Below are 23,504 nucleotides of genomic sequence, written 5' to 3'. Positions count from 1 at the left end.
AAAGACAGTAGTCAAACCACCAAAAGTATGCTTTTCCCATTAAAACAGCCTGATGTCTAAAAACGTCTGAAAGGTGAGTGCCGTACATCAGGGCTGCAGCTTACCTTGTGTTCATCGATTTGAAACAAGACAGTGTCCAAGATCAGGCTGGGCCGGGAAGCCATGTTGAGGGTCTGCTCTGCCTGGGTGAGCCAGTTGATGAAGTCCTGGAGGGAGTTGTGGAACTCCATGGCCAAGGTGAGAGCCTCTTCCAGTTTAACCTGCAAAGACGGATCAGTGAGCATTCTGTGGTATTCAAGGCGCTCTCCCCCAGTGTGACCACACTCTGACAGATCCCCTTTCCATCCACGCTGTATTTCTGCATCTCTCCCAGACAGGTTTTGAATGCTGGCTAACCAAGTCCCTTCAAGTAGAGTGAGAAGCATCGCAGTGCAGGTAAAAAAGAATTTATATACACTAAAATTATGGCTTGGGAACAATCAGCAACAGAGCATAATTACAAAACAGAACTAGAAAAGGAAAATTTGACATGCATACGATTCATTTTGGGGATCAAAATACTATGAAATATATATACGTTATGCTCCGTTGGTGAAGGCACATGATCTACTATTCCAAGCCTACCATTTTTAGATGATTAATATTTTTAATTCCCTCTCAAAGATTTTCATTGCGTAAGTGCTTATTTTTATATATACAATTCATTTCATTTTCTTGGTCTCCCTCCCCCCACCCCAAACCTACACACAGCCTGCCTTTGGCTTAATAAGTGTGATTAAAATTATTTAACCACTCAGAGTGGTTCACAGGCTGTTGTAAACCATATCTAGTAACACTTCATCTATGATATACCTTTCTCTATCTGCGTCTGAATAGGTTCCTTCAACTCTGCTCTCCTATGTTAAGACAGAATACTATTTTCAGAACCCATTAATGTCCAAACGCATATGAAGAATATTTAAACACGAGTCATTAAAAGTTGCACTGACATTTTACTCAAAGATAAGGTCAGTCTCATGCAATGAAATGGAGACATTCATTCCACAGTATTCATCAAGGCACATACTTTCCTTTCATTGAGCTTCGTTTCCACCGATTCCCACTTTTCTTTCAAGTTATTTATGTCTTGGTCAATATTTGTCTCTGCTGATTTGGGGCATCTTGCAAGCATCTGCTGGCCTTTCTGCATCAGATTCTTGTATGTTTCTTCTTTAACATCAAAGGCAGCACAGATTTCCTAAATGGAGATATTCCCCCAAATTACATCACTTTTAAGAGAACAAAACCTGAGTTCTTTTTCCACATTATCAATCCATCCAGCTCACAAATAACCCTGACACTCGAAGTTTCTGCTATATTGAAAGAACACCGAAACCTGCAGTCATACCGTTTCTACCAAGAAACCCTAGAAATGGTGCCACTGTTATCACTCTGTCGCACGTATGTCGATGTTTTAAAAGCTACTGCAGAAGGTCACAGAGTGCAGTAACCAATCAGCTCTGTGACCCTGGGCGAGTAACGTAACCTCAGAGAGCCTCAATTTCCTCTCTGTACAATGGGTTCTCTAAGTCTCTCCCTGGGACGTGAGACAACTATGGTATCTTTTGTATAACCTAATTCTATGCTCAGAAGACTTACAGTGGATAGAAGGAAAGACCCAGTACAGTAAGACAAAAGGCGGTGATTCAGACTTTGAAATCACAGAAGCCAGACTTGTGGCCCTGTGGATATAATATTCCTCTCTCGTATCACATTTTAACAGTTTTCAACTAGAATGCAGTGTGTATCTTCTACAGAGAAAAAAAAAAAACTCCTTAAATGGATTCAGAACTGAAGATCAATGAAGCAATAGTAACATTCATGTAAAAAGTAAGACCAGTTCTATTCCATTGATTTGATTTAATGTAAGTCAAACCATAGCTCTCACTGAAAAATTATATACTATCTAACACTTTCAATTTTATAATCCTAAAAACTGAGATACAGTCCATAAAAATCACTTTTTAAAGTCTAGAAGTCAGTGTTTTAGTATATTCGTAAGGATGTGCAACAGTTACTACTAATTTTAGAACTTTATTGCCTCAAAACTTTGTAATTTCTTAAACCTTAAAAAGTTCCTCTCTAAACATATTTACAAAAATCCCCCTCTAAACATATTTACAATATCATCTAATCAAAGCAAAGCTTCTAAATATTGCTGAATCTCAGGAAATAGTAACAGCACAAGTTTTCTAGTTTCCTTCATGTGTAAGAGAACAAACTCAAAAGAACATGACTGAAACAGTATTAGGAAAATCAGTAACTCTTTAGAATTCCTTAAACCATGGAATTCTATAATCTAGCAAATTATATCAGCAAATTCATTTTAAATATCCTACCCAAACCAGACATGATGATATGTGATTTTTTTTTAAATATTCTAAAGATAAGTCCTTTGCTTTCCAACCTTTTCTTTACATTCTTCTAAATTAACATTTAAAAAATAGCTGTTATTAGACAATCATCTCAAGCATGTTTGCTCAAGAATTCATTAAACTTATACTTGTTGGACTGTAACAGCTATGCAGGTACTTCTTGGGAAGTAAGGAGATAACTGGAAGACGGACAGATTTGTGGAAAAGACAAGCACTCCCAAGTTAGTCAATTACTTTTTCAGTGAACAAATGAGTCCCTTGTGGCACCCAAAACCCAACATATTAACGACAAAACCACATACATAATAATTTTCTAAAACAAGGAAAACAGACTCTAGAAAATCCTCTACTGGACTAACAGGATTCATTTTAACTGCTCACAGCTACTGTGTAACAAATGTTACCTCTGCTGTATTTCTTCACAAAACCTACAGGATGGCACTTCCTCTCCACATCATCAAATGCAAAATTATCCGCAATAAGTGCAGCTTTATTAGTAGGATTTTACAGTAACATGAGAATTACTAAAGAGGACAGACTTTCACATACAATGGACCATTCCTTTTGCCAAACCCTTAAGTACTTCTGCTTTAATTTCTTAAGATGCTAACTGTAAGCATTAGAATATTAAAAAAGATTTCCGATGCAAATTCATAAATATAAAAATTAGAGGGTTCGTTTCCAACACCTGCAACACACTGCTTTCTCTTACAACTTTTGGAGTAGAATTATGATGGGAAATGAATAGGCAACGTCAATAGATCAGAGACAGTCAAATTTTCCCATACTGCCATGATAGAAAGTCAGAATCTCGAGTTCCATTATTTTTCTTCCTTATCCTTAAGAGAGACAGGGCTACAGAGTCTGAGTGGGAACAGCCCACAGGTAAGAGGCACTGCTCAGGGGCAGACAGTGAAAAACAAGTGTCCTCTTGTCCAAAGCTGGCGGGTGTGAGGTTGAAGGCACAGCCCCACCAACGTTAAAAGGAGCAAGTAAGTCGCTCTGTCTTCACAGGACAAGAACACATCAGCCTTCTCTGAGACTCAGTGAGCATGAGCAATACTTTTTCAGGTCATTCTGATCCCTTTTGGGATTTTTCTTTTCACTCAAGGAACCACAGTTTAAAATTTACCCTATTACTATCCATAAAAGTTTATCCTTTTTGGGGGGGAAGATTTGCTTCTAAAAAAAATGCCTAGGCTTCTAAATCCTCTTTTTCATGTATTGACACACTACACTTTAAAACAGAGATTCTGACTTTAAAAATTCAATCAACGTTCAATCAACAGTGTGTCAACCACTGACATTTCTGCTACAGAACTGGATAGTCTTTAAACCTTCACCTACGGTTTATTTACCACCAAGGCCTATACAAAATGGTCAATTTCTTAGTCTGAGGCCAGAGCTGGAGGAAACAACAGAGTTACCAAGTGGGCATTGAGCTGCTCCCTGGCTGTTTCTGGTAAACCTCCCAGAGGCTTGGATGCTAACAGATGCCGCTCGGTGTCGGTCAACCACTGCTGCAGATCCTCAATTTCACCATGGAACCCTTTGGCCTGGAGTGAGAAGAGAGGTGCAAGACAGGTGCCAAATATGGTCACTTTGAAGCCAAAAACGAAGCTTAAGCAGCCTGCTAAGCCTTGCCATGCATTCTGAACAACGGCAGGGACCTCTGGACCACCTGCCCTTCCTCGTCAGGAGATCAGACCACCAGGCTAAGAGCTACAAAGCTGCGTCTTCTTCAGCTCTGCACCTTTATCCCACTTATTTTCACCCCTCTCCCCAAGGTATAAAAACTAAACAGGGGTCTGAAAACCAATCCAAGAAGGCCATGCCATCTTGATCTAGAAGATTACGGGAAGTTTCAGGATTTAGTCCCTTATTCACCTGGCGCAAGGCAGCATCCAGCTGCTGCTTCCTCTGTTCTGTTTTTTCCAAAACATTTTGCCAGCGTTGATTCAAAACCTCCAGCTTGTTCTGAAGGCTGCTCGCTTCTTCTCCTGCACTTGATTCAATTAGGTCATTTCCTGCTTTATTCACGGCTTCCACAGTGGATTGATGAGCTAATACATCATTTTGGAGCACCTGAAAATATTCCAATAACACTTACTATGTTTGCTAGTTTGTAATATACTATTATCGCTTCTAACGCAATTGTTTTATTTCCTGGTTAGGAAACCTTTTGAAATTAAAACATCATATACACAGAATTTTAATACTGTGAACTTTTTAAAATGGTGGATTTCTTTCCCCTTAGCTTTGCAGCTTTGATAAGTATTATCTTCAATCTACCAACATCCCCTGAAATGATTATGCTGGGAACACTGCTAGTGCTTCCCATTAGAATAGCTTTGCAACTGATGACATTATCTAGAGATTATAGTTAAAAGACTTAAAAATATTCATTTGATTCAAGCTCATTCTACTTGAACTTAATTTTCATGTCTTGGGTAAACAATTTCAAACATATATTAATGTACTGATATATATTTGAATATAAAATGAATATATTCCCATGTCTTACAGTTAGTACTCTTAAAAAGTAAACAAATGATGATCACAGAATATTATTTTATCATCTCAGGTTTTAAGGGTGCCAGAATTAACTCTTAAGTTGAAAGGAACCCCAGGAGGCTCTACTATTAAAGGGAAAGAGATTTCACCATCTACTGAGAATGCATGAGCCCAGCATTCCATTCAGTTGTTCTCTTACTAGAAAATACACACATAAAATGCCCATGACAGACCCCAGTGCATAAAACCTTGCTACTCTATTATCTGGTGGGAATGTAAGGACAGATTAATGATACTTAGCTGCATTAACATGGACAAGAGTGGTAAGTGCAGAAAGCAACTGCAAGGCTAAAAGAATTTTAGAAGAATTCTGAAAAGAATTTTAAAGAACAAATAACACCTCAGGAATAGCTTCCTTTCTTGAAGACTATGCTATGTTTTTGGAAACCAGAAGAAATCTTCCTCTATTGTTAGCAAAAGTCTGTGACAATCCTTCTCTACACTCAGATGTGTGTTGCAAAGAAAAGGAGCACCGTGTGTTATCCTGGGTGGGATGTCCCACCCTGGGAACCCCAGACCAGGAGGATTTCAGCCAAGGGCATGAACCACCTGTGATGACTGTTCCTCTGACTCCATTTACTCAGGTTCTGGGGCATCTGGTGAGGGAGGGTTTTTCGAAAGCTATACAGTCAGCTGAGTAAGGAGTGATCTTTATAAGCAGCAGGTACTTTGATATGGTAACAGTAGGAAACACTTTCAAAAGGTAAGAGCTCAATATTTTCATAGTAAAAGCAAATGATAATTCTATAAAAGTCATTCTTATAAGTGTTCAGAGTCCCGCTATGTAAGCCACAGCCTAGGAACCAGAGCACAAAGCAGGACAGAGAGGAGAATATTCCGTCCTTTTCTCCCAAAACTGCTGGCAATTCTGAATCCTTGAACTGTGACCTTTAGAAACGGAAGGAGAGGGGGAAAGGAAGGATTGGGAGTCTGGGATTAGCAGACACAAACTAGTGTATGGAGGACGGATCAACAACAAGGTGCTACGGTACAGTGCAGGGAGCGATATTCACTATTCTGTGACAAACCAATGGAAAAGACATGAAAGGGATAGACACATACATATTTATAACTGAGTCACTTTGCTATACGGCGAAATTATACACCACATTGTAAATCAATGACACGCCAATAAAATTAACAAAATTTTTAACAATGCAAGGAGAAAACATCCCTAACTAAAGGAAACTAAAGGTTCCTAACTCATCCCTGCAAAATAACTGGGCCAGGGTGCCTCATGTTCCCATCTCTACCACCTTCTACAATGTTCCTGTCACTGATGTATGTGAGTTTTAGGATAATGGCTAAGTTTGTGACAAAGTAAATGCTATAAACTCACATCGTGAGAAGAAACATTCTGTCTACATGCAGAGCCACTGACTGCAAAGGTATAATATAGAGGTTAAATGAGGACAAATATTGATGATGTGAAGTTAGTTCTAACTGCTTAATCGGACATGGGTGGGTAATGATGGTAAACATAGATAGAACGGGGTAAAAACAGAAGACAAATTTACACTAGGGAACAATTACTGTAGGGAAACACATGAAGGAAAAGGAATTAGGCAAGAATAATCAAAAACTGTATATCATGATCTTAAAGTGCTAGAAACCTATTATTTTAAAATGGTGTTAATATGTAAAATAATCAAATGTTTCCATATGATAATCAAAGAGAACATGCAGGATAAGATACCACATAATGTGAATGTTAAAAGTTCTATGAGAGCCTGCTGAATGTCAGGATCAACTCTACAGGGCATAACTTTTATTCATTAAACCTCATGACTTGACTAAGATGGACGGAATTTTCCACTAGGAATTATTAACCGGTGTCACAAAGATGACAAAAATATGAAACTCTTCTGCATATATCTCAAGACAAACATGTTCCATTTATAAGCTTCCAATCAAGCACAGGACATGTAAAAACTCTCCTCAACATAACAAACACTTTTAAAAAGCTAACTTGGAAAGAAAAAAGACAGAGAGACACAAGAAGCCAGTGAAAAGTAAGAGAAAGAACACAAGGATAAGCTCCAACGTGATTAGAGAGATACCGACAGAAACAGGCAACAAGCCTAAACGCAGCAGTGGAGCCGCGAGAAGGGAAGGGTGACCGGAAGGAACACACAACAGCCGGCAAGAGAGCTGTGGCTCGCCAGGCTGTTCTCAACTACTTGTCCAACTATGTCATCCAAGGACAGGGATAATCAGAAATTTAAACCCTCCAGTGTTGGTCACGCAGCCCTCCTAAAATTTAGACAGAAATCCCCCATTCTTGCTATTTTGGAGAATAACCACCTTGACCAATGAGAAAAACATTTTGCCTATCATCTTTTAAGGAATGTGCTTATGTTGCAGATGTCAAAGAGAATCTTGGGTCAAAACCATAAAATGCCTAAAAAAGAAACAGAGCAGAAACATCTGGTGACCCTAGAAATGCAGAGAGAAGAAAACAGTGCGGTTAACAGCCACATACGTGATGCTTGGCGAGTTCGATTTCGATGGCCTTGGGGTCTCCTCCAACAGGCTTCTGTTCGCTGAGCAAGCCCTCGGTGTGCGTGAGCCAGGCCAGCAGCTCGTCCAGCGCATGCTGGAACTGCCCCAGCGCTAACAGGGCGCCCTCCAGCTTGTGCTGCAGACAGAGGGGCAGAAGACGATCAACTCACATGTCCAACAGGACAGACGGCCCACGTTTATAAAACACGAGTGAACAAATGATTGCTTCATACTGCAGAGGTTTACAGGCAAAGCCAATGAACCCAATCACATATCCTCCTACACTTTAAGTTTGAAAAAAAAATTTTTTAATGGCGTGAAAAGCAGGAAAAATTCTAAGGAAACAGGCAAATGTAGTGGTTTTCAAAGTTTGTATCCAGGAACACCTTATTTTACTTTTTAATAGTTATTTTATATTAATATATGACCTTGAAATTGGTATTTACCTGTCTGTTGATGATTCTCTCATCCAGACTGTCCCATATCAACTTCAGCTCCATCAGCGGGTCCTGAACAGTGTGCTTGTCACTTTCTTCTGTTACTTTCTTCAGCAGAAGCTCTGCCTGATGGTTCAGCCTCTCCATTTCTATCTGCTGTTGATAAGCCTCTGACTTAAATTGCTGTTTTTTAAAAAAGAGACATATAAGGAAAATTTGCCACACATCACTAACTTTAAACCAAAATTCTATATTAGATCTTTATTCTAATTCATACTTCATATTGGGGTGGGCTGAAGAGGAATAAAATCTAATACAGGGTCCACTGATTTTAAAAAAGGCATAGATAAAAGGAAATTTTCTCACACCTGAAACCAATACAACATTGTAAATCAACTGCACTACAATATAAAATAACAATTAATATAAAAAAGAAATCTTTTTTCATTATTCAACTTTTCCTGATGAAACAATGTTTTTATAGTTTTGCTATTTCACTTCTGTCTCCACAATAAAGAGCAAACAAATTTCAACAATGAACTTTCAGTGTCTGATTATATATATTTAATAAATGTTTCAAAGCTATAGGAAAGAATAAAACAAAATATATATATTGGCATATATGAAACCCAGGAAAAAAATCTCTAACAAACTTAACTTCCTGCTCAAAGCATACATACGTCTTGCATTCTCTGAACATTGTATGTTTTCTGTAGCTATGCTGTTCTGTTTTTTTTTTTTTTTTTTTCTTTTTAATTCTTTTTCTCTTTGGCCATGCTACGTAGCTTGTGGGATCTGAGTTTCCCAATCAGGTATCAAGCCCAGGCCCTGGCCAAGAGTGTTGCTAAGTCCTAACCACTGGACTGCCAGGGAATTCCCTGCCATGCTGTGCTTACTAATATTTATTTATCCTATGGCTCAACCAGTGCTGACTCAGAATAACATTCCTCTCTCCTGGTGCTTAATGACATGTATGTAATCATCCTAGCTTTGCCAACTAATATAAGTTAGCCAGGGGTTACTTGTTAATAGGAAACCGTCCTTTCATAAAGTATTGAGCTTAATCTCTAATAGTAAATAATTAAATAGTAAATGATTAATGAGCTAAACAGTCACTTCATTTTTTTTTCAAGCAAAATAATAATTAAAAACAAAAGCACAGTGAACATTTGCTAGAGTCAAGGTGTTCTCAATAAACTTCTAAAGAAAATCACTTTATCCTCAACTAAGCTGGGGACACAGAAGTGAGAGCAGTTAGGTAACACCACTTGGCTGGTAAGTGGATTAAAGGGGGTGCAATTTCAGATACCTGATTTCAAGGCAACCACCCCACCTAGTTTGCTATATGGAAACCACTGAGATACATGTAAAATGCACAAACCCTCCACATCTGTAATTGTATATAAAGGATATCATGTGTTTACTACAGGAGTAGACAGAGTGAAAAAAAAAAAAAAACACCATCTAACAATGATGGTAAGAGTAAAGTTCTCAAAAAGAAACAATTTTTTTTCTGACCAAAATATTCTATACCACACTCAAAGAGGAAAACACTACACTTCTAAAGCCAGATAGTAACTTTATGTGAAAATGTAGAAGCTGATGGAAAGGGGCTTGATGCCTCTGCGGAGGAAGACTTAAACCCCGGGAGGAAATGCTGCCCCTACTTTGATAAAGGAGCATGAGCAGAGGAATTTGGAGGAAACAGCCCAGCCACTTTCACAGCTGGAGATCAAGAGCCACAAAGGAAAAAAAGATGACAGAGGAAAGCAGATGGGAAACAACAAACATCTAGAGAACAAACATTTGGGGAAACTGTGATCCCATCCACCCACAGGATCCTCCTTCAGCCTATTAGACTAACCGAATTATTCTGAACAAGGAAGAAAACAGAAGCGTTGCTGTATATGCGTGTGTGTGTGTCTGTGTGTGTGTGCACGCGCACGCTCACTCGGTTGTGTCAAACTCTTTGTGACCCCATGGACTGCAGCCTGCCCGCCAGGCCCCTCTGTCCATGGCATTCTCCGGGCAAGAATACTGGTGGTCATGGCCACTTCCTTCTCCAGGGGATCTTCCTGACCCATGCATCTTCCTGACCCTGTGTCTCCTGCACTGCAGGCGGATTCTTTACCCGCTGAGCCATCAGGGAAGCCAGTGTATGTATCCATGACACAGCATGCTACGGAATAATTCAGTTCTAAAATCTTTACAGTTTAGTGTGTCAAAGTGTTAGTTGCTCAGTCGTGTGCGACTCTTTCTGATTCCACGGACTGTTGCCTGCCATGCCAGGCTCTTCTGTCCATGGGAATTTCCAGGCACGAATACTGGAGTGGGTAGCCATTCCTTTCTCCAGTGGATCGTCCTGACCCAGGGATCAAACCCAGGTCTCCAGCACTGCAGGCGGATTCTTTACAGTCTGAGCCACCAGGAAAGCCCAACAGTATAGTATACATAGGTAATATGTAAAACACACACACACACACGCATACCTCATCCTACTCTCAACATGAGGACATCTGTAAGGCTATAAATCAAATTTAAGAGTGCTTGCCACTTGGTCCATAACATTTCAGTTTGCTTATCTGCATTTTTGAATTTTTCTATAATAAACCGATATTGACTTGGTAAGAAATACTACTAGTATTTTGTATCCTTTATTGAATGAGCACTTAAACGCACCTGATTATGTGCAGGCACTATATTGAACCAGTTACATAATCAAAATGAAGCACTTCAATCATGTAACACAGAGAAATCTGCACAAAGCATTCCACGAATCAAGAACCTAAGAACGCAACGTGCCTGGTGGATTTCTCAGCCCTTACCATACCTTCAGCTCCTCAATCTGCTGCTTGACGGTTTCAAGATCCGTTCCAATTGGAGACATGGAAGCCAATTTGCCACCTGCAATATCTACCCAGTCAAATAACGCCTGAAAAACACACAAGGTCACATTATTGTAACAGTATACGGAAACTGCTATACCACCTCAAGTGTGAGAGAGAAGTACATCCATAAATCTATAAAGATATTAGACAATGAGCCTGTTTTATAAAAAAAGTAAGTGGCAATATACTGGAACAGTTATTCCAGATATGAAATGGATGAAATCTCCATTTTTGTATCCAAATTTGAAGAAGGAATTCTACCTTGAATAGAATCTTAGAATATCCAGAACTTTCAAGAAAAGTCTATTTGAAAAAAGTTTTATAAAGTTACCACACAGAATAAAATTCTGTCCTCTTTTATGTCTGCCTGAAAGGCAGACTGCATAAATATAGTGAAAAAAAAAAAAATTCAAACCCATCTGTTGATTCAAATAATCAAGAAGTTGACTGCTAGGCCCTTGAATCAATTTATCTCAAGTAAACTCTTATGTATTATTTAGATTAGCATTAAAATCCTACACATATAATTATTAAGACCAGTATTATTAACTGCAAAAAAACCTGCAAAATCTCCTATAATTCTTATTATTTTTATACAATATAAACATTCTAAAAAGGCTCTACTTACTTTTTCTTTAGGTACTGACTATACAAAATTATTGTGCCACTTAATGAAGTTGCCAGGCCATACAGTCAGGAGGGAAAAACTTTGGAACAAGCCCAGAGAGCTTAAAGCAACAACTCGGGAAACAAAATGTGTTTTAGTTAACAAGCAAGCCTTGAAACCTCTGGAGTGAGTGTCTGCAGCTTTGGACACTGAGCTACAGTTCAGTCCATCACTGTCCTTCATCCCCAAGGTGATGCTATTGATCTAGGATCAGTGGGACCTCTGAAGGGCCTTGTGTTTCTATCAGTAGTGATGAGAGTAAGCCTCCGTGTCCAGCTGGGACCTAACCCCCGCTCCCCCCCCCCCACCCGGGGCTATTGATGGCAGTGCCATCTCCAGCCCAGAGAGAGACAGAGTCCCAGGGACCCGCCAAACAGATGTGAGAATCACCCGCTGGCCTCGCAGACGGAGCTGGACCCTGACAGGTTACTGGCTGCTGATACCCAACCAATAATTGATCACACTGGTTTAAAAAGAAAGGCAGGAGAATTATAATAAGGTGTCACTTGTAGTGAATTTTTAAAAATATATTTACAAGGTTCAAAACACTTCTCAGCTGGCATAAAGCTGGGCTTGTGATATTTATTTTTATAAATTTAGAAATGAAGTCGCCTAGTCAAAGGGAAAAGATGTCCTCATCTGAGCTTTACAAATAATATTCTCTTAGTGTTATGGAAATATTTAGAGAGGCCTTTCCCACATGGTTGGATGAAGGCTTCAACTCCTGCCACCCTGTCAGGAAATGGAACAACGTTAAGCAAAGTGGGGAGAGAAATGTCCCTGAGTTGGCCTCAACTGACAGGAGAATTTTTAATATTAAAGAATAAACTAAAAAACTGGTTAGTGAACTGAATGAGAACCTGCGAGGGATGTGAAAAACAACCATTAAAAGGGATTATATACACAGAAAAGAAGAAAACACTTTTTACATGACTGATTATGACCTAATAAAATAGAAATCTATTTTAGTTCACCAGGAACACTGGCTTCAAATCAAATTTCTTTATGTCTGACTTGAGCTACATACACTTGGTGATATTTTTAGATAGTGTTTACCCCTTTCATCTTACTCCACTCAACTCCAGGACAGAACTCAGACTCAGCTCCACTTCACTGTCTGGTGTTGAGACATTTATGAAAAATACTGTGACTTTCACCTTTAAAAGTTAAAATATGTTTTTCAAAGTAAATGTCACTGAATGTGTGTAAAGGGGGTGTCTATATATCTGTATGTATCTCCAGTGTCAGAAATCTCTTTGAAAAGACACAGCATGAATTGAAGCAGGTGAGTTGACTGTATCACACCTGCAGCTACGAGGCAACACCAACGTGTGAATTTGTGAGCATCATTTAATCTGAACCCTCCCCTCCAGCAGACGCTGCAAGCCTTACCTGCAGCCCATCCTGGTACTGAACGGCAGCCTGCATCGCCTCCTCAAGTCTGTCTACCCGATCTTTCCAAGCTTTGTTGAGAGAATCCCATGCTGAATTTAGCTACAATGTAAATATTAGAACTCTTTCAGTGTCATATAGTAAATTTTCAACTACTATCAAACATGCTTTAATTAGCAAAATACTTTTAAAAACCATCTGATAAGCTAGGAAACATGGGGGCTGTACCTCATCTATACTTTTTTTGACAATGGGCTTGTCAGGCTCCCCACACGCAGCAATGAGTTCAGAACCGAGGTTAATAACCATGTCCAGCTCTTCCTGCAATCCATCTATCTCCTCCCTTATGACCTGGAATAAGAAACGGCAGCCTTTAGTATTTTAAGCCAAACCACAGTGAAACCAAAAAAATGCACACAGACATTGATGACAGTTGTCTCTAGGAGACGGGGTGAGAATCAATTTTTATTTTCTTCCACCTGTTTTCTAAGTCTCTGCACTAAACTTTTTCAACAAGAGAACAGAAAAACCGAGAACAAGTGTCCTCTGAAGGAACACATGTCAAGTCCTTATTATAAAGACAGTATTTAGGAAATAATTCCACATAACACATACCAGAATAAGTTTTTTAAAAAAATAATATCAACAGTACTGAAAGGCATAAAAATACGTTCTGTCTTTTAAACCAGTGAGTTTGGCAATGCACACTTAAAACAGACATAAGTATCACATAACCTTAAAGATGTCACACAAATTAATGTATTTGCTTAGTTAGCAAAATAACTCTGGATTTTCAGTTTTACCCTAGGACATGTAAAGTACAAAAAGAAAACGACACCTATGACAGAAATGCCAATTCATGTTGATGTATGGCAAAACCATCACAATACCATAAAGTAACTATCCTCCAATTAAATTAATTAAAAAATAAAACAAATACTTGTTTTTAAAAAAAAGATATGCAGTATTCTACCTTTGCTTTCATTTTTTTGGTTAACTACATTTATTCATTTAAGATCCATTTATTGACCATGGATGAACCAAGCCCCAAACCAGGCATCGGAGACGCAGGGAGAAGGGGCTCCAAGTCCACCAGAAAAGACAGAGGTACCGCCGACTGCAGTCTTGTGAGTGATGCGCGTGCTATGGGAACAGACTGACTCAGCTGAGTATACAAGAGGGCGGAGGGTGACAATCCACCTGAGCCTCGGAGTCTGAGTGAGTCGCCAGAGGTGTGTCAGGAGAGGCACCCCAGGGCGAGCAAACAAAATGTGCAAAATGCAGACGCTAAAAGGAGCGTAGCTGCTTTGGAGAAGGAGCTGGGGAAAGGAGAGGAGAAAAAAGTGGCTTTGGAAACACAGGCCTGGGCTAGGCTGGGGTGGAAAGGGCCGATCCCATGTTCCAGGTAACCTGGATCCTGGGTAATGGATGCAATCCTCCGAGGGCTCCGAACCAGCAGGACGGCAAGAGTGGGACTAGAGGACGATGGGCAGCAAGCTTAGAGGCTGGAAGGAGAGAGACTGCAGGCGGGGCTGCCGCTCGGATTCCTTTCGTAGACATAAAGGACATCACAAGGCCCAGCAGTGAGGCAGAAGCGGTGGGGATGGAGAGAAACTTTCTAAATACACATTCCCCAAGGGAAACCTGCAGGGGACTCTGGCCCCTACTCCACTCCTGTGCATTCCACTTTCAGAGTCAAGTAGCCGTCTTAACAGCATAATTCCAGATATTTACACTAAAGGAACCCAGCACTCATGCTGCTACGCCTTGTCCCCTTAACTTTAAGGGAGACTCGGCTCACCTCCGCCGCTTCCTGCTGCTGCTTCACCACGGAGGGGTCAATGCCGGGGTCCTCCAGGTCGCGGATGAAGTCCTGCGTGTCTTTAGTGGTGACCACCAGGGACAGGTGATCACACCAGAACTTCTCTGCCAGCTCCATCACATCCAGCAGCTTGGCCTCCCGCTCCTCCACCAGCACGTGGATGTTCTCCCAGATGAACACCATCTGGTCGAGCTTATCCTGAACAGCTACAAGCAGAACAGTATCGGGAAGACACACCTTTTTATCAACAAAAGCACAACTTTCTAGCTCACACAGGAATCACAATTCTGTCTGCCAAGGATCTAAACCTGGGCCAAATGTGGGTTGAGCCCATCTAGTGGGTATCCCTGGGCCCAGTGGCCTTTACAGACAAATGCAATTCATGAGGGTGTCCTGTTCCTTAGGAACCAAGTCTTCCTGATACAGGACAATGCTCAGAGGCACCAGAGCCCAGGGGAGACCCGAGTTTACCGAGGCTGGCCTTACTTCCAAAAAAGGTTTAGTCTATTCTTTTTGCTCTCCAAATCAAGAATAGAGATGTCCACGCAATCCCTGGAATGTAACGAAGTAGGACACGTATTTTGAGTTCCCTTCTAGCAACCCCTTACCGTGAATTTCCATTGACCTCTGCACAAGCTCTTCCTTTCAACCCCAGCCCAGACCTTTAAGGTGTCAGCTTAGGACCCTGGTGGCCATTTCTGTGGCCGTGGGATCGGGTACCCGTTACATTAGTTAATGCAGTCAGTAACGAGGACCAGCTATCCCTAGGTTTGGTCTTATTAGCATTATGCTCTAATCACCTGATTTAAAGGGCCTGGAGACCACATGGTTTTTGTACCATGATGCACGCTGTATTTACTGGACTGATTTCACAGACACAGGAAGACAGTAACCAGGGACTGGTGTGCACAGCCCTTCCACCCCAAACAGGCCCCATCTGTGATACTTTTTTCCTAAACTCCAGTGTGTCGATATGCACCTGGGCTGTCAGGGGACACCCAGAATCATTCTAAGAGTAACATCCAGAGGTCCCGTCGCCAAACGGCTCACCTCTGGCAGATATGTCCTTGTCCGTGCCCTGGGACCGCGCGATCATCTCCTCGCCCCGCTGCCTGAGGGTCTCGTACAGGGGCTGCAGCTTCTCCATGTCCACCGCCACGTTCTTGTTCTCGCTGACCTGCTCCCTGATCTTCTCCACCTCCGCCGAGATGGACGGCGGCTGCCGCAGCCGCTCCACCACACGCTCCAGGCTCTCCAGGATCTGGTCGATCTTGTCATGGAACTGCGGGTCAAGCACAGGGGCTGCTTACAGGGGAAAGACACCACGGGTGGGGTTCAAGCGACCACACTCCTGCTTAAGGCCATGGCCAGGAACCAAACCTGGGCCCCTCTGTGAACACATCCAAAGAGAGCTCCATCCAGCTGGTGAGGGAAGCTATGCCTGGAATCATAGCTTATGTACACCTCTCTGAGTCACACTGCTATGGGCACAGGACTGCTGCTTGGAAATAAATTCATTTAGAAATGGCGTCTGTTAATATACAACCAGGCCACCTGGCAGCGGCATCTGACAACTGCTGCATATTACCACAATCAAAATAACAATAATTTTGAAAATCAGTTCAATAATCTGGGTGTCTGTCTATCAACAGTGACAGACCATCATTCACTTTACTGATTATTTTGGCATCCTCAGAAAGTTACATTATTACTGTGAAATTCATGGGCAGGTCTGATGAGATGAAAGGGATTACTTAAGTTACAAGTGTTCTGAACTAAAAAATGTTCAAAACAGAAGATGTGATGGAACCTTGCATTTAATTCATGGTCAAACCCATAATGAGATCCATGAAAGAATTTTAAATTTCCACTTGCAGATACCGCAGACAATGAAGCAAAGTTATAAACATTTGTTCGTTTATATTAACAGATTTCACACGATCCTCAACATTAAATGAATTGTCAGGCAGGATTACAGGAAATGGACCAGTGTATCTAAAAATAAACACCAAGCCTTCAAAATGGAAAATTTGCAGGTAACCACAAATAGACGTCTTGAAAAAGATATTTTCAAAATAAATTTTTTCAACTTTTCTTTCTTCTTCTTCAGCCTATCATTCATAGTCATCTTATTGCTGTCTTGGGGGTGATTTATTAATAATGATAATCACACTTTCTTTTATCTCTTCCAACGGCAAACATGGAATTCCACTCTAGATGGACACTTATTTAGATGTCTGGACAACTGAATGTTTCTTAAGTCACTGAAAATTATGCCTTACTTATATACAAGCAGGCAGAGAAACGTAAGGACTGGACGCAGGCAAGTATCACCTCTGAGACTAAAACATCAATACTCAAGAGTTAATGCGATGAAACAATTTCAGCTGGAGCTGAATTAGGAGACCCGGAGACCATCCTCGCAAGCGCTGCTGTGGGAGAGCCCGTCGCACTCGGGGCGCAAAGCCTCACCTGAGTTGACTGAGAGATGGCTTCATCCAGGGCCACAGCTCGCTTTCTGACATCTTCTTTAATCTGACTGTAGAGGGTGTCCGCAGCCACGTACTTCTCTTGGATAGAAAAGCCTTCCCTCGGGCTCAGCTCCAATAGCTGCGGCCCAGTTTTGTTCATCTTATCTATATGAGGCTTGTGTTCGGCTATCAACTCTCGCAGTTGCTACAACAAAGCAAACGGCATTTCAGTATCTCAGAGGCGCACCTCCACCATACAGCTGTCAACGTTCTCAGTGCATCCAGCTGGCACGGAACTCCAAACACACACCCTCCCATCACAAGGCTCTGAACGAGCAGCCCTCTGCCAGGAAGAGATGCCCCTGACACAAAGATTAAACAACAGTCTGGTCGCGTCAAGCCCCTCTCAGGACACACGCGAAACTTCTGGATGAGTGAAGCACCTACTCCCGATTCATTACGACTTTTCTACTAAGAGCAGTACGTTCTAACAAGAGTATTAGCCGAGGGTCCTATTACATAAAAGGATTATGAACTCACTATGTCCCAACCTACAGAGACCAAGCGGTAATTCTCAGTATTCCTTTCTACACATTCGTGATACATATGAAAATTATTTAGAAGTTAGGATGGAAGGGAGAGGGAGGGAGAAGAAGGGAAAAGAAGCTCAGTAGAAGGTGGAGATGATGCTGAGAGAAAATATGACAGATAAGTGAGGCACTCTCATTATATGAATATAATATGGAATAGAATGGATATATGGCATATATGTATCTATATTATGCGTAATACAGTGCACAAGGCATTGTCATTATATTGTACGTAAACCAACAAAGTGTCCATATACATTACATTCTCTATCTGTGAGTCTATTCGACGTATACATGTGATCTGTATGATATTCACGTATATTAACAAATCTATTGGCACTTATTTTTAAATGTTCACGGCTGCAAGGGTAATCAACCCATCTATCGAAAACACAGCTGTATACTGAGTATTGACTGTAAGGTGTACTTAAGAGAAAACACGTGACATATGAGTATTCTGCATAATATCATCTAATCAAGAAATACGATAGCGAATCTAATGAGGGGAGTGGAATCCAGGTGGAGCCCCATTCCTTCTGGGGAGGTGGCTCCACTGGGGATCGTGAGTCTCTCCAGAGTCCAGGGCCTCCTGTGACTGCCCACAGCCTTCTCCAGGTCCGGCCTCCTATGGCACCGAGGTGCCCTGTTTCACCCCGTTATTCTTGAGTTTCCCCAACCAGCAGCTTCTCATCCTCAGCCGAAGGTGTGCCTGCACGCTGCTATCCAGCCCCTGGTAAAAGTTCCTCTGAGAGAAATTACACTCAGGAAAGACAGTCTAGAGGAAAACTAGAGATCTTTCTCTGCAAATATTTTAATTTCCATCAGGAAATTACCGTCCACCAGGACAGCCACACGGATGGACTTTTATTTTAAAAGTGGCCACTAAGGAGTGCGTTTGAGTCAGTGCTAATGAGGTGGATGAACCCAGAGTCTATTATACACAGTGAAGTAAGTCAGAAAGAGAAAAACAATTATCGCCTATTAGCGCATATACATGGAATCTAGGAAGACGGTACTGATGAACCTATTTGCAGGGCAGCAGTTAAGAGGCAGACCTAGAGAACAGACTGCGGACACAGGGGGTTTGGGGGGAGGACAGAGTGGGACGAATGGAGAGAGCAGCATGGAAACGCATACACTATCACATGTAAACAGACAGCCAGTGGGAATTTGCCCTTTGACTCAGGGAACTCAACTTGGGGCTCTGTGACAATCTCGAGGAATAGGACGGAGTGGGAGGTGAAAGGGAGGCTTCAGAGGGAGGGGACACGTGTATACCTATGGCTGATTCATGCTGATGTATGGCAGAAACCAATGCAATATTGTAAAGCACCTATCCTTCAATTAAAAATAAATGATTTTTTTAAAAGTGGCTACTAAGATCAGTCATGCAAATTCTTTACAAAGTGGTTGAGAAAACGGTTCAGTACATCATGAATAAACCCCAGTGCAATATCTCTATTTTTGAAGTTTTTCTGAAGGTGGTCTCAAAATTCTTTTGGAAAAGAGCAAAATAAGAAGAAAAAAATCAGCTTTAAAAATATAAAAAGAAGGAAGGTCTGATCGGTCTAACACACTAGGCACAGTCCCTGGGCAGTCCAGGCAGGGATTTCCTCATTTTGTTCTACATTATTTGATAAATTCATCCTGTTTTACAGAACGGAGGTGATGATGGTAAGATCAGCTACTATATAGTCTCATGCAGAAGAAACATGTCACCCAAGTTTTGGCTCCAACATCCCAGCGGGCATGTATGAAAAAGCAGCTCATACTATGAGTATCAAGGGACTCTCAGTAAAGTGAGAAACCTCTGCTGAGAGCTCTTGAGTGGCCTGGACTCTTAAGTGGCTGTCACCTGTGCAGTGCACGTTGCTTAGTCATGTCCAACTCTGTGCAACTGACCCCATGGACTATACAGTCTATGGAATTCTCCAGGCCAGAATACTGGAGTGGGTAACTTTTCCCTTGTCCAGGGGATCTTCCCAACCCAGGGATCGAACTTAGGTCTCCCGCATTGCAGGCAGATTCTTTACCAGCTGAGCCCAAGGGAAGCCGAAGAACACTGGAATGGGTAGCCTATCCCTTCTCCAGCGGATCTTTCCAACCCAAGAATTGAACTGGGGTCTCCTGCATTGCAGGTGGATTCTTTACCACCTGAGCTATCAGGGAAGCCCCACCTGTGTAGCATCAAGACCAAACACCTTTGCTGGGAAGCTGTCAGATGAGCCTTCTTAAGACTACTCCACGACAGACAGGAAAACAGCCACAGGACAGCTGCTTGTATGTGTGTGCGTGGAGAAAAGGCTTGGCAGGAGAGGCCTTCTGCTTTATACGCAACAAAACGATTCTTGGCAACCATCCTCAGAGCCCACTCATGCAGGAGATACTTAATGTGACTTCAAGGTAACTACCACTTACTTATAACATGGCTCTCGGGGACATTTTTCATTCCTGGCTAGAATGAACGAAAAGACGTTCCCCAGGATGGCGACGTGGACGCTATGAAGTTGCAGAACGATGCTGCAAATATTCTGAACAATTTAGTTTGAACAATTTTGAAGATTTGGCTACAAAGTTTTGAATTCCTCTTTCTCCATACAAATCTTATATTTGTTTTGAGAACTGAAAGATTATGCCGAAAAGGAAAATTAACTCAATTTAAAAATTTTCCGTTCAGTAATGATTCTTTTCGACCCATTTGATGTTATGCTGAAAATCAGCTACTCAAATCTCACCTCAGAGTAGAAGAGACCCATGAAATATTTTTCTTGAAATATTTTATCTTAAAAATCATTAGGTGGCAAGGCATGAGGATTTCTGCCAAACATAACCTTTCTACTAAAATTAACTATACATAGTTTGTAAGTCTTTCTCCCACTGAACAATTTAGATAGAATGCCATAAAGTTTCCATTTTGCACTAAAGTGTCCTCTAAAGCTCTTCTAAACAAATACTTAAAAGATCCTTTCCAATGCCAACACATTTAAAGAGTAAACAATAAGACTAATAAGCACGTTACTTCAAACGATGATGTAATAAACCGAGTTAAACTTCATACTCGTGCACACACTCAATGACTTGGAATAGTAGTAGTTTTGGAGTACATCTTATACAGATCTGGGAGAGCAACTAAGGTTCACAAGATCATAAGTAATAAGAATTCTAGACTTTCTTCCAACAGTCTTGAATCTTCTCACTCAAACCCTTGCAAAATTTTAAGCTAATCAACATTTCTGTGACTGCAGAAACGAGGGCTTCATGATGCCTTTTTGTATGTCTAAAATAAGATTTATTTGTAGATAGAAAAATACTCTCTCCTTTGCTCATGTAAACTTACAGGAGCAGAGAACTTCAAAAGATTTCTATGCACAAAAGGTTAAAAAAAAAAAGAGGGGGACAACTGGTCTTTAAACTTCAGCAGTTTTCCCCTTTTCATAGAATTTCACAACGTTGACATGTTTGTTACAGCATCTATTTTCTCCAAGCTCAACAGCCTTGTCTGTGTGAGGCTGCTTCCACATATTTCTTCTGCTTACATTCATTCAGATGCCTCCAACCACTATGAAGTATAAAACTTAGTCCAATTAGGGTACACTGAAAGCAGTTCGACCTGATCAGCTCGCTGAAAGGACTCGAAAGCTTATTTCCCTGACGCTTTGCGAGGGGGTCTCACTGCGCACTCAGTGTGCACTGCATGTAGTGGTGTGGCGTGGAGCCTGCGCGCGCAGCTGTGTCCAACTCTGTGTGACCTCATTCACGGACTGCAGCCCGCCACGCTCCTCGGTCCCTGGAATTTTCCAGGCAGGAATACTGGAGCAGGTTGCCGTTTCTCACTTGCAGGGTCTTCCTGACCCAAGGACCACACCTGCGTCTCTTGTGTCTCCTGCCCTGGCAGGCGGATTCTTTGTCACTGAGCCACCACTCCTGTGCAGAGAGTTGTGACGGTGTCGCGATGACGTGCACAGGGTGTTTGCCCGTGCGAGTCTGCCTACCGCAGACCGGGACAGCTGTGTGGAGCTCAGAGGTGAGCAGACGGAGCACACCGGACCCAGCAGGGCAGGCCCTTCCCCACCTCGGAAGGCGTGTGCCTCAGGAGCCCCCTGGCAGCTGCGGTTCCTTCCCCGGGACCCCCGCGCCCGCCCCGGCCCTGGGCTCACCCGGTGCTCCTCCTGCTGCTGCCTCAGGGTCTCATACCCCAGGGCAGGGGCGGGCAGCTGAGTGATGGCCCTCTGCGTGTCCGTCAGCCACGGCCAGAGCTCCTCGTACGTCTCCCAGAACTGGTTCACCAGGGACTGTGCCCGCTCCAGCTGCAGGCACCTCTCTGAGTTTACCTGGCAGATGGTGTCATAGTTCTTCAGCACCGTGTCCAGTTTTTTCTAGAAGATCAGAAGATAAAATGTGTTTACCCAGTCAGGCAGGCCAAGGACCACATACACATACTCCAGAGTGCTTGTTCAGCACTATTTACCTGGAACAGAGTAAGCACTCCATGAATAAATGCATGGTAAGTGACTGATCAACAGCAGCTAGTTTAAGTGTCTATGTAGAGAAGCTCATCTTAAAGAAAGGCCTTCCTATGTTGTTGCATAAGGCAGGAAGTCCCTCCTTTACAAGGCTGAAAATGCTGTATGCAAATGCTGCGCTTTTACTACAATAAAAAAAATTTCATGTATAAAATAGCAAAAATGTGTTAAACGTCTTAAAAGTACACCGACTGGAGATTAGGGTGAGAAACGAGTATATGTTCCTATACTCATGAATTTCTATGCAGTCATCAAAAATCAGGGGGCTTGATAACATGGGGGACGTCTCAAAAAATATTAGGTAACAAACCACCCCCAAAATAAATAAAAAGCCTCAAGCTTTTCTAACTAAGAGACTGAGCTTCCCAAACACAATTTCTTCCAGGTCTTCCATATGAGAGAAGGGTCTGGCAACACGGACGCCGAGTCCAAGCCCAGTTGCTCAGTCACGTCTGACTCTTGTAACCCCATGGGCTGTATGTAGCCTGTCAGGCTTTGCGGTCCATGGGATGTTCCAGACAAGAATTCTGGAGTAGGTTGCCGTTTCCTCCTCCCAGGGATCTATCTAACCCAAGGATCAAATCCAAGTCTCCTGCACTGGCAGGTGGATTCTTTAACACTGAGCTCCCTGGCAAGTCCAACACGGACACTACATTCTGTTAAAATACAAGGACTGTCTTTCACAAATGAAATTCTAACAGGAACTCCTAGTCAGGAAAATTAATTACATAGATTGAGAAGCAAAGGAGAACATTATGCTGCATACTGATTTGATGGGGTGGTCACAGCGATCTTGATTATGGTATAAATTCACTATAATCCAATAGCAAAAGGCAAAGCACAACCATAACCTAATAAACCACAGAATAACGAAGAGATTCTTCCATGATCATCTATATTTTTCACATAAGATTTTTTGCAGAAATAATAAAGATCATATTAAAAGCAAGTGCCACTGTGGAGTATTTAAATAAAAGAGAAAAAATATCAACACACACACTGTGCATTATATTACTTGCCTATGGTATACCTTAAAACTAATGCACCGTCTTTTCAATGGTATCTTAGCCATAGACATTTGTATAACATATATGTTTTTCTGCCATGGGCTATTTTCCTATGAGAAGCATTAATTTCTTTATGCTGCTCAGAGGTCTGACTATGAATTGAACTAAACATTTTTATTTGAGGCTGCTTTCCCACCAATGTAAAGATCGTTAAAAC

General features: G+C 41.7%; 1 protein-coding gene across 9 annotated transcripts in view; it reads right to left on the bottom strand.

Moving 5' to 3' along the window:
* Nucleotides 1-23,504, bottom strand: part of DST (dystonin) — a 522,626-nt gene that overhangs the window by 35,023 nt on the left and 464,099 nt on the right. For all 9 annotated transcript variants that reach the window (XM_068960483.1, XM_068960482.1, XM_068960484.1 and 6 more), the window contains 13 exons: nucleotides 21,915-22,133; nucleotides 17,169-17,372; nucleotides 15,747-15,978; nucleotides 14,676-14,902; nucleotides 13,103-13,225; nucleotides 12,875-12,976; nucleotides 10,758-10,859; nucleotides 7,937-8,110; nucleotides 7,471-7,626; nucleotides 4,302-4,499; nucleotides 3,842-3,970; nucleotides 1,067-1,237; nucleotides 105-260 (listed from right to left, as the gene is read on the bottom strand). In XM_068960483.1, coding sequence (XP_068816584.1) covers nucleotides 105-260; nucleotides 1,067-1,237; nucleotides 3,842-3,970; nucleotides 4,302-4,499; nucleotides 7,471-7,626; nucleotides 7,937-8,110; nucleotides 10,758-10,859; nucleotides 12,875-12,976; nucleotides 13,103-13,225; nucleotides 14,676-14,902; nucleotides 15,747-15,978; nucleotides 17,169-17,372; nucleotides 21,915-22,133 — 2,193 coding nt within the window. The remainder of the gene's footprint in view (nucleotides 1-104; nucleotides 261-1,066; nucleotides 1,238-3,841; nucleotides 3,971-4,301; nucleotides 4,500-7,470; nucleotides 7,627-7,936; nucleotides 8,111-10,757; nucleotides 10,860-12,874; nucleotides 12,977-13,102; nucleotides 13,226-14,675; nucleotides 14,903-15,746; nucleotides 15,979-17,168; nucleotides 17,373-21,914; nucleotides 22,134-23,504) is intronic.

Source organism: Capricornis sumatraensis, chromosome 22 (genome assembly GCF_032405125.1).
Source record: "Capricornis sumatraensis isolate serow.1 chromosome 22, serow.2, whole genome shotgun sequence".
In the NCBI taxonomy this organism is placed as follows: domain Eukaryota; kingdom Metazoa; phylum Chordata; class Mammalia; order Artiodactyla; family Bovidae; genus Capricornis; species Capricornis sumatraensis.
Note: the sequence above shows the minus strand (reverse complement) of the source record. Positions and strands in the feature narration are given on the sequence as shown.